Source organism: Scyliorhinus torazame, chromosome 3 (assembly GCF_047496885.1).
Source record: "Scyliorhinus torazame isolate Kashiwa2021f chromosome 3, sScyTor2.1, whole genome shotgun sequence".
Lineage (NCBI taxonomy): Eukaryota > Metazoa > Chordata > Chondrichthyes > Carcharhiniformes > Scyliorhinidae > Scyliorhinus > Scyliorhinus torazame.
Genome location: NC_092709.1, coordinates 334,487,583 through 334,499,428, shown reverse-complemented (window position 1 = coordinate 334,499,428; position 11,846 = coordinate 334,487,583). Strand labels below are relative to the sequence as shown.

Here is an 11,846-nt window from a genome sequence, read left to right as displayed (position 1 = left end):
ACCTGATTCCCTGTACACTGACACATACACAATCCAGCCCCATCTCCTCCTTTAACCTGATTCCCTGTACACTGACACATACACTATCCAGCACCCACTCATTTAACCTGATTCCCTGTATACTGACACACACAATCCAGCACCTTCTCCTTAACCTGATTCCCTGTATACTGACACATACACAATCCAGCACCTTTCCCTTTCACCTGATTCCATGTACACTGACACACAAACATAATCCAGCCCTCACCCTATTTAACCTGACTCCCTTGTACACTGACACATGTTCACCATCTAGCTGCCCACCCTTCCCCTTTAACCTGATTTCCTGTCGGCGCACAAGGCCGCCCCGCCCACTTTGCCCCTTTACTTCCAACATGGCGCTCCTGCCGCCGCCGCCTCTGCCGCGCGGGTGTGGGCCGTTGATTTGGGATCAAGTTTAAATTACGCAAAGAATGAAAAATAATAAATTAAAACCAAAGAAAAGATAGAAAATAGTGAAGTGAAACGGACAGCACCGAGAGAAGAAGAAGAAGTGGGGGAAGAAAAAGACAGGAACCCAGAGCGGAGACATAGGAAATAAAACAACATAATTCCTGGGCAATGAGGGATAAATATTTTAAATCATTATTAATAATTATTACAATGTAATTATTCCGTTTGTTCGGTTCAACTGGAATTTAAACCATATTTAGTGAGTTGAGGGTGGAATCCCATCTCAGGGTTTTTAAATATTAATATTTTTATATTTATACAAAAACTGTTTTAAGAATTGATTTACAATTTAAAACAAATCAACCAGAGAGAGGTGAAGGGAGGAAATATTGTCCCTGGAATCTGCTGTTTGAGAGGCAGGAACAGGTGAGACTGTTGCTTGGCAGCTCAATGCTGACAGCTTTTTATATTTGCATTTTAAAGAATTACATATGTAATATAATGTATTAATATGGAAATACATGTTTTTTTTCTTCTTTACGGTGATTTTCCTTTTTAATGATCTGGTATTTAATTGATTTTGAAGCTAGGTGTGTCTGTGTATTTGTATCAGGAACTGGGACCTGGTGATCAGTTTCACGTTCCCAAGGTGAGGATCGATCCGTAGGTAGGGCAGGAAAGGGAGACCAGGACCTGCAATTCTTTATCATCTACCGCCACCCCCTCGGTCCATCCCAAAGTGCTTTAACGGTACATTGACGTTGCTTTTGAGGGTGTGGCCGCCATTGTAGGGAATCAAGAGCTTGCCTTGAACAGGAGTCGAGAAAAAGGAGCAAAGGGAAGCCCCTCTGGCCCGCCCTTTGAGCCTCCTCCGTCACTCATTGCGATCATGGCTGATCTTCTATCTCAACTCTGATTTCCTTATTCGTTGATTCCCTTAGTATCCAAAACACTATTGACCGCAGCCTTGAGTGTACTCAACGTCTGAGCAACCTGAACTCCAAAGATTCACAAACTACGGGCAGCACAGTAGCACTATGGCTTCACAGCGCCAGGATCCCAGGTTCGATTCCCGGCTTGGGTCACTGTGCGGAGTTTGCACATTCTCCCCCTGTCTGCGTGGGTGTCCTCCCCACAAGTCCCGAAAGACGTGCTATTATGTAATTTGGACATTCTGAATTCTCCCTCCTGTGTACCCAAACAGGCGCCAGAGTGTGGCGAATAGGGGATTTTCACAGTAACTTCATTACAGTGTTAATGTAAGCCTACATGTGACAATAAAGATTATTATTATTAAAGACACCTTTTGCCTTTCCTAACCCTCCAGACTCCTCAAAGTACTTTTTAGAAGTGCAGTCACATGTAGGAAATGTAGCAGCCAATTTGAGCAAGTAAGCCATGCATTAATAACCAGATAACCTGTTTATAGTGATGTCGTTTGAGGGATAATTATTGGACAGAGACACCGGGGGAAACTCCCTGGCTCTTCATTGAAATCGGGGAATGGCTATTTTCATGGCACCGGAGGAGGCAGACGTGGCTTTGGTCTACGTCTCTTCTGAAAGGTGGCACCTGCGCTGCTGCAGTGTCTCCCCAGTACTGCACTGAAATGTTAGCCTTGATTTGCACTCAAGATTCTGGCTTTTGGGAGAAGTTTTGTTGAAATACAAATCTATTCTGAGCATGAAGCTTTGTGATTTAATATTTAACGGATCAGGAATTTTAAATGGGGAACGCGTTGAAAATTTAAATCAACCACATGAGGGTCATTAGATGTCCATTTTTGCAACATTGCATGTGGATGGAATAAGCTTAGTGGGCTGAGTTTTTATTGCTCTATGTTTTGTGTTCCTATGGGAACACCATGCCATGGAGTCCTTAATGAGGGACACTCTGTTCAGCAAAATAATGTGCTTTCCTTTTTTTACAAAAATAGCTATGAAAGGTTAGCCCGTGCAGTGAGTGATGCAATGGTGCAAAATTTGTTACAAACTCTCATTGGGTCACACATGTCGTGAAGGGTGATGCAAGGCTGTTCCAGTTCAAAAGCACCTCCTGCACAGCAGCCCTTCCACTTTCTAAATTTTCAAAAGCCAATTCATTTTATTTTGTCTGGCAATTGTGGAGCATTCTCTAAAAGTACCGGCAATATTAAACAATTTGGATATTGTGAAATGTATTTTCGGGGTTGAATGCAAATTTTGTTTTAAAAAGTACATTGTATATAAATGAGTACTTTATTTTTTTAATGGATATAATTTGTCACAAGATTTCAGTGAAGTCTCCAGACGAATATAGTTTTGTAAACAGTAGCGGGATGTTTGCATTGCTGACCAGGCCATCTCTAATTGCCCTTCAGAAGGTGGTGGTGTGCAACTTTCTTGAACTGCTGCAGTCCCACATAGTGTAGGAAACCCACAATGCTGGTAGGGATGGAGTTCTGGGAGTTTTTGGTCCAGTGGCAGTGAAAGAACCACAATATTGTTTCAAGTCAGGACAGAGGAGAACTTGTCGGTGGTGATGTTCGTATGCACCTGCTGTCCTTGTCCTTCCAGGCAATAGTGGTTGCATGTTTGGAAAGTGCTGTTGAAGAAGCCTTGATGATTTTCTACAGTGCAGCTGATCGATGAATGCGAAACACCCAGCAATCCACTTACACGTTGTGCAGGGTTGTGGCTAGAGAAAGTACTTTGATCTGCACTGGGATATAAAGTCTTAGAACAAGTCACTTGGCTGAAAAATAACTTTGTATCATAAAGCCTCTTATCATATCTCAAAGTGCTTATAGTGAATTACTCTCATGGGCACGTAAAAAATATTACTGCAATACCTCAAAATTAAAAATTAATTCTAGGTTAAATGTAACTTGTGTGAATTAGTATTTATGTTAGTTTTTTTTCCTTACTCAGAAGTTTTCCCTAGCTGGGGTTCAGCCTCGGGATAAAGACCAATCATTTAGACCTGAGGTAAGATAAAGTTTCTTCGCTCAAAGTGTTGTGAATCTTTGGAATTCCCTACGCCAAAGGGTTGCAGGTATTTTGTAGTTGAATAAATTTAAGGCTGAGATAGACAGATCTTTGGTGTCGTAGGGAATCGGGGGCTATGGGAAGCTGGCAGGAATGTGGAGTTGAGGCAGAAGATCAACCATGATCATACCGGATAGCAGAGTAAGCTTTATGGGCTGGAAGGTCTATTCCTGCTCCAATTTCTTATGTTCTTCCCAATATGATTGAGTTAAGTTTGACCTTGTTATGACCCTGGTCCATGTGGTTAAGAAGTGAGTTATTCTTGGATTTGTGAGGTGCGTGGCCACATATCTTCTGGAAACCTTTGCATTGTTCTTATTTCTGCACTTCTGATCGAAGCTCAAAAGCATTCCAAACATGCAATATAAAATGTACAATTGTTTTTGTCATTGCTGAGCTATGACAAATATATTCACAAGTGGCTCTGACAAGAATTTTGTCTACCAATTAGCTGGTTAACCTCTCTCCTCAAGATTTACCATTATCTCAGCCGAGGCTGCAGGCTCTTGTATAATTGTCCAATTTATCTAAATAACTGGCAACAGCAACATTAGAATAGAGGTGGTCATTTACAACTGCTGTTTGTGGAATTCCGTTTACAAATTGGCTGCCTTGTTTCTTGTGCTTAGAAAGTATTTAATTGGCTGTGGGGCAATTTGGGGTTTGACAGTGGGAATTCCATCAGGGAATGCATCTGCTTTATGTTCTATGTTCTATGCTTTGAGGCAGCAACCATGTGGCATTTGGTGCTAAGAAAATAGACAAACTTAGCAGTCAACCATCAAGAACAAAATGGCTGGTGCACTTCTTTCTGGAATATGCACCTGTTTCCATCAGGCAGCCTGCAAAAATGCTCATTCATAGTTTCCCACTGCTGAATATTGTGAATTTACGAGATGCTCGGCCAGAATTTATTGCCCATCTTTAATTGCACTTTATTGGAGGTGAACAATATTTTCCTTTATTCAATTATTCAGGGAGAGTATAAATTTTACCCTTATGTGGCTATAAAACTAGACGCAGAGGACACAATCTCAGACTGAAGGGACGATCCTTTAAAACAGAGATGACGAGGAATTTCTTCAGCCAGAGGTGGCGAATCTGTGGAACTCTTTGCTGCAGAAGGCTGTGGAGGCCAAATCACTGAGTGTCTTTAAGACAGAGATAGATAGGTTCTTGATCAATAAGGGGATCAGAGATTATGGGGAGAAGAGAGGAGAATTGATGAGAAAAATATCAGCCATGATTGAATGGCGGAGCAGACTCGATGGGCCGAGTGGCCTAATTCTGCTCCTATGTCTTATGGTCTTATAGTGGCACTTGTTACTTAAATAAGGTCAGGAGAAAATCAGAACCAAAATTTCTTAAATTCGTTACTACAATGAGTCATGTTTCTTTATGAAACCTCTTTACTGGCAGCTTAGTATTGTACCAGTTCCCTGACAAGACAGGAATGTATATATCTCATGAGTCCAAGGTTATACTACCTGCTGCTTTACTTTATTTCTATTCGTTCTTGTCATAAACCGAAACAAACCCAGTGTAGACGGGAACGACTGAATGGCCTTCTCCTATTTCTCATGATCTTATGAAACAAAAATCACCTGACTTAACTGTGCTGGAATTTGATCTGAATCCCAACTTCTATTTGTTCTAGACTTGATTTTTAGAAAGAGAAAAGGAGAAAATAACTTGAATTTATAAACTGCCTCAATAAATTCTGAACCATTGCCGAATTAACCCCCGGCTGAGAGAACAGGTAGGTGATTTGCCGATATCACTGGATAAAAAGGCGACAGATGGAGTTGTCAACTGAGGGAATCTGAGCGAGCTTTGCTGATCCTCTTTTTGATGTTTTCTCTTATTGGTTGATCATGCCTAGTTTGGAGGCCACAGTTGAGATTAGGAAAGTGTAAGTGTGAGCTCTCGTTACACGGCTGTTATATACTGTGTCACTTCTGCTGGCTGTCTTTAATTCATGATCTCTGTTCTCTGCAGCTTTGAAAATAGCATTTGGATTCTAAAGGTGACTTAGCAAAATGGACACTAGCAGGATGAACAACGAGGCTAATGGCAGTGGGCCAGCCGCTGACTCCATCTCCGACTCCTCCTTAAAACTGAATGGTTATAATTCCGAGTTGGACGATGATGAAGGCGAGGGCTTGAGTTGTGATAGTGGTGATCTGGAAGTCAATCCTTTTGACGGATTACCTTTTTCCTCACGGTACTACGAGCTACTAAAACGGAGAAAAGCTTTGCCGGTCTGGAATACCAAGTACCACTTCATGGAGAGCCTTGTCAACAATAATGTGGTACTGGTATCTGGAAAACTGGGATGTGGTAAAAGTACTCAGGTTAGTGCTAAACTGAGGAGTTTACTCTTATCATGGGTGATGCATTGAAACCAAATTATTAAGTTAAAAATGTCCAACTTTATTCTTAGTTACATGAATGTGATTTCTGGATTAACACAGTGTAGACTTGATTATTACACCTCTTCCTGTATGACATGCCTATAACTAGCCTGTTAGTTTCAACCTGACAATCTGAAGAAATTACATGGTCATGAACCAAAACGTTTTGTTCTTGTTCTCTATTGAAAGCAGTGATTTTTGGTGGCATACAGTTCTGTTGATAGTCCTAATACTTTTTTTGAGAGTCCAGGTATTTCAATTGTGCCTGAAAGTCCAATGCACTGAGGCTACAATTGGAGGTGCAACAATATCTCAGAGATGCTTTGGGCCTGGAGGAGGTTGCAGAAATAGGGTGAAGCCATGGCAGGATTTGAAATCAAGGATGAGTATGTTTAAATTGAGACATTGCTCAGCTGGGAGTCAATATTGATTAAAGAGCATAGGGGTTTAGTCAGTTGCAGAAGAGAGGGATAACTTTTATCTAACAGAACCCCTGTCAAAAAAGTAATATTTGGTTCAGTTATACTGTATTGTACTGTGACCTGGGAATGCTGGATGCTATTGCTGCTTATCAATTTTGAAAACCTCTATCTTGCCACCCCCACACCTTCATAAACTAAATTAAGAGTCTTCTTTCACCATATCTTTGCCCCCGTCCGCACCATCTTGAGCAAAGAACAAACTTGCTTTTCTGGAGTGTCTTTCAGAACCTCACAGTATCACAAAGTGCTTTACTGCAAATGAAATATTTTTGAAGCGTAGTCACTGGTGTAATGTAGGAAATGTAGCAGCCAGTTTGCATATTGCAACCTCCCACAGCTAGCAATGAGGTAAGTGATCAGCACATCTATTGTATTGATGTTGGTTGAGGAGTAAATATTGCCCTGGACACCAGAGAACACTTTCCATTACTTCAGGGAATCTTTTATGTCTATCTTGAGAGGGCATTTGGGGCTTTGGTTTAATGTCTCATCGAAAGGATGATACATCTTATGGGATCTCACCTCAGGATGCACTGGAATGTCAGTCTAGATTTTGTGCTCTGGTCTCTGAGGTGAGATTTGAAGCCACAATCTTCTAACAGTGAGAGTGCTAACAGTGAGACAAAGGTGACACCTAAGGATGGAGTGCAGAGTCCTTTGACTTCTCAATGACTTAGCGTTTCAATTTCTTATTATGAGTAATATGTTTTTCCTTCCCTGTGAATTTTGTGTTCATTAATGTATGGGAATCGAACAACAGCAATAATTTTAAATTTCCTTGTCCTTTCTGGATAAAGACACGTCCTGCTTGTTTTGCAAATTGATCGTCCGCATGAATGGGATAGGGTGAGGAAGCAAGGGGACAGCGACATGAGGTTTTTCATGACAGACAGGAAGGTGACAAGGCAGTGAATGCTTTCCACTCTTGGCTGTCCGTGTTAGTTTGCAGCATTACTGGGTCCGTAATACAGAGATGCGAAGTCTGTTCTGCCAACATGCAACAAGCCCCAGACAGGAGGAAGCCTTGTAATATGACTAAACTGTACAGTTTCTCTCATCAGCAGTACTGATTTTCTTTGGCTTGTGAGATTATTAACGTGAAAAATGTGTGACAATTTGTACTGTAAACCTGCACCCACCAGAAACTATATTTAGACTGTCCAATTTTTAAAAAACTCTTGGGTCACTAGGATGAAAGTTTTATTTATCAAGTTTAGAAACATACATAGAAAATAAAAGTAGGAGGAGCCGATTCGGCCCTCCGAGCCTGCTCCGCCATTATTATGATTATGGCTGATCATCAAGTTCCCCTGATCTCTCTCTCTCTTCCTCCTCCCTCCTCCCCCTCCCCATTTTTTCTGAATCTACTCGATCTAATCATGTTAGAATTTTATAAATTTCTGAGATCCCCTTTCACTCTTCTGAACTCCAATGAATATAATGCTATATTCTCCTAATAATATAATCCTAAATTTAAAAACAAAAAACGCTAGACAAACAAGCAAATTTCTAAACACCTGAACAATTCCAGTTTTAGTCACCGATGGTGCCGATATTACAGAGCAGCTCTCTGAGGTGGGACTTCCTCATGAGTGAGGGGCAGAAACCCCGTCTCCAACAAAGTAACGCTCTTTGGAGCATTAAATAGCTATGGGGCGACCAGTATTGGCGGGGAAGCGTTCCCTGCTGTCTCTTCTGATGACAGGGTGGAAAACCGTCGCCCAAAACAACCCCGCCCGATATGCTGAGCTATGTTCTGACTAGTTGCCAAGGCAAGTCACATTTCAGGATATGAAATATAGTTGCCAGTTTTTTTCCCCTCCAGTAGTTGGCTTATCCATCTCCTCTCACATGAAGTACAGGACAAATGTTTATTTGTTGACACGTGGCAATGAAAATATTGAGCTCGGTTTGTTAAATTACTTGTAATCAATTTTTATAGACATGTTTACAGCTTAAGTAAAACTAGTCTGCCAGGGAAAATAGTGCATGGAAGTCTGCACATATTTAAAGAGTGACCAATTTGAGCTAATCCCAATGTGGAGACACATATCGGAAATACTGAAATTGAGAGCATGACCTTAAATGGTGTTAATCTAATCTATTAATTTATAATTCATATGTATTTGTGTTGTTGGAGAATATCATAAAAGGTTTGTGGAAACAACATTTGCAGTTCTCTGTCTGGAACAGAGACTAAAATTTAAATCCCAATTGTTTAACATTCAAGTTTTAACATGAAGCGGTAAGTGTAGAATGATTGGGATGCAGCAGGTGATGCACTTAATGGTTCCCAAATCTTGGATTTTCCTCACCTTTTGTCTGAGTCTGTAGTGGACTAATTGATAAGAGATTAATTGTTATGATTAGTCAAGAGCTGCATTATATCAAGCGACTTCTCGGATTGAAGAAGACAAACCAAATGCAACTCGTTCTTTGTCGCGAAATTCCTGTGCTCCTAACCGAGGTTAAGTTTACAAATAAATTCACAGATAAATTACAGATTATTAGAATTTTGAGAACACTTATTCCACAAATATTGCCAGTGACAGAAATGGAGTGCATTGAGCAGAGAGACTGTTGTTGCCATTTATATTTATATGCTAGTGGATATATATTTTATAAACTAAGGTTATATATGTAAAATTTGGCTACATTAATTAATTCCAACTATTCTCTCTTCCTGCATTAGAGCATGAAACTGTTTTCTAAATAATTCCAGGGTGTTTTTATATCGGCTTCTTTGTGGATATCGACAATTGAGTGAAAATCTTCTTGATTTCAATCTAAATTTACCTTTTGCTAGTTATAACCTCTTGATCACCTGGAATTTGAAGTGCATTTGCATTTTTTATACTGTTTCGATCTTGTGTACATCTATGATTACATCTTTTGAGACTATTAGAGGGCACTTCTGTTCTGTTTGAAATTAAAGCAAGTCACAGAACGTAATCAGACAAAGCTTAATGCTGAATTAAAAGGATAAGATAAAACACAAAGTATCTTGGGTCGAGTTAAGTTTTAGGAAATAGGAACAGGAGTAGACTACAGCCCATCAAGCCTGCTGTGCCATTCAGTGTAAGCATGGCTGATCTTTGGCTTCAGTTACACTTTTCTTTCCCCTTCCTATGTCTCTTCATACAAGGGGAACAAAAAACCCATCTCAGCCGTAAATACACTCTGTGATGGAGCATCCACAACCCTCTAGCATTGGGAATTCCAAAGATCATCATCATTTTATAGAGTCATACAGCACGGAAAAGGCCCTTCAGTCCATCGCGTCTGCGCCGGTCAAAAACAACCATCTAACCATTCTAATCCCATTTTCCAGCACTTGACCCATAACCTTGTGTGCCCTGGGATCACAATGCACATCTAAATACTTCTTAAATGTTATAAGGGTCTCTGCCTCCACCAACCTTTCGGGCAGCGAGTTCCACACACCCACCACTGTCTGGGTAAAAACGTTTTTCCTCCCATCCCTTCTAAAGCTCCTGCCCCTATGTCCCCTAGTCATTGACCCATCCACCAAGGGGAAAAGTTTGTTCCTGTCTACTATACCCCTCAGAATTTTATGCATCTCAATCATGTCCCCTCCCCGCTCAATCTCCTCTGCTCCAAGGAAAACAACCCAAGTCTTACCCAATCCCTCTTCATAACTAAAACTCTTCAGTCCAGGCAACTTCTTAGTAAATCTCCCCTGCACCCTTCCCAATGTATCACATCCCTCCTATCATGTGGATTCCAGAACTGCACACAATACTCTTGCATAAGCTAATGTTTTACACAGTTCCAGCATAACCTCCCTGCTCTTAAATAAAGGCAAGTATACCACATGCCTTCTTAACCATTGGCTCCACCTGCTGTGCCAGTTTAAAGGACCAATATAAATGCACACCAAGATCCTTCTGATCCTCTGTGCTTCCCAGAGTCCTGCCATTTATCATGTATTCCCTTGCCTTGTTATCCTGCCCAAGTGCACCACCTCACACTTATCCAGATTGAATTCCATTTGCCACTGACCATCCCATTTATTTCGTTTTGTATTTGAAGGCTATCCTCGCTGTTTATCACCCCACCAATTTTCATATCATCCGTACACTTACTGTTCAACCTTCCTACATTCATATCTAAATCATTTATGTGAACCACAAACAGCAAGGGCCTCAACACTGATCCTTGCGGGACCCCATTGGACACAGGCTTACAGTCAGAAAAACATCCCTCGACCATCACCCTCTGCTTCCTGCCACTCAGCCAATTTTGGATTCAATTTGCCAAATTTCCGTGGATCCCATGGGCTCTTACAATCTCCCGTGTGGGACCTTATCAAAAACCTTTCTAAAGTGGAAGTAGACGATGCCAAATGCATTTCCCTCATCTACACATCTGGTCACTGTCATAATATCCACGCATGTATATAATGAAGTGCAGACAGGCAGTGATTGACACACAGGATGACCAGTAAGCACACAGCACAGTGCAGCCAATCACCAGACAGGACACCACCACTATAAAGCCAGAGGGCACTAGATTTCCCACTCTCTGAGACAGTAGGAGTCCACGAGCTAGCACAGTGCAAACACCATGCAAGTCTCCAGTCAGTTCAGTATAGTGTCGATAGGGGCAGCACGGTAGCATTGTGGATAGCACAATTGCTTCACAGCTCCAGGGTCCCAGGTTCGATTCCGGCTTGGGTCACTGTCTGTGCGTAGTCTGCACATTCCCCCCGTGTGTGCGTGGGTTTCCTCCGGGTGCTCCGGTTTCCTCCCACAGTTCAAAGATGTGCTGGTTAGGTGGATTGGCCATGATAAATTGTCCTTAGTGTCCAAAATTGCCCTTAGTGTTGGGTGGGGTTACTGGGTTCTGGGGATAGGGTGGAGGTGTTGACCTTGGGTAGAGTGCTCTTTCCAAGAGCCGGTGCAGACTCAATGGGCCGAATGGCCTCCTTCTGCGCTGTAAATTCTATGATAGACCCACAGTTAAATATGTATGTTAGTTCTATCGTTCAATAACCTTCTACAGTGTTAGAGGTCTGTTACTCGCATCGCTGCATCAAGTGCAGTCCACACTGAACCAAACTGGAGATGTGTCTACTTTTAAGCCTGCCAGACCACTCAGAACCTCCACACTGTCTCTGTTGATCTCTTTAATTTTATTACAGTCCTTCACCCTGATTTCCATACCCACACCTTCACTCTCACGAGTGAACACTGACACAAAATATTCATTTAGAATCCTACCTACATCCTCTGGCTCCACACACAAATTACCATTGTGGTTCTTTTTTTTAAAACATATTTTATTGAAAATTTTTGGTCAACCAACACAGTACATTGTGCATCCTTTACACAATATTATAACAACACAAATAACAATGACCTATTTTATAAACAGAAAATGAATAAATAATAAATAACAAAAATGAAAACTAACCCTAATTGGCAACTGCCTTATCACAAGTAACACTCTCCAAAAATATATTTTAA

The 11,846-nt window shown here is 41.2% G+C and overlaps 1 protein-coding gene across 1 annotated transcript in view; it reads left to right on the top strand.

The window, feature by feature from the left end:
• Positions 1 to 376: 376 nt before the first annotated feature.
• The window catches only part of LOC140409299 (putative pre-mRNA-splicing factor ATP-dependent RNA helicase DHX32), a 133,618-nt gene continuing 122,148 nt past the window's right edge, over positions 377 to 11,846 (top strand). The window contains exons 1-3 of the mRNA XM_072497680.1: positions 377 to 861; positions 3,345 to 3,401; positions 5,460 to 5,815. Coding sequence (XP_072353781.1) covers positions 5,501 to 5,815 — 315 coding nt within the window. The 5' untranslated portion in view covers positions 377 to 861; positions 3,345 to 3,401; positions 5,460 to 5,500. The remainder of the gene's footprint in view (positions 862 to 3,344; positions 3,402 to 5,459; positions 5,816 to 11,846) is intronic.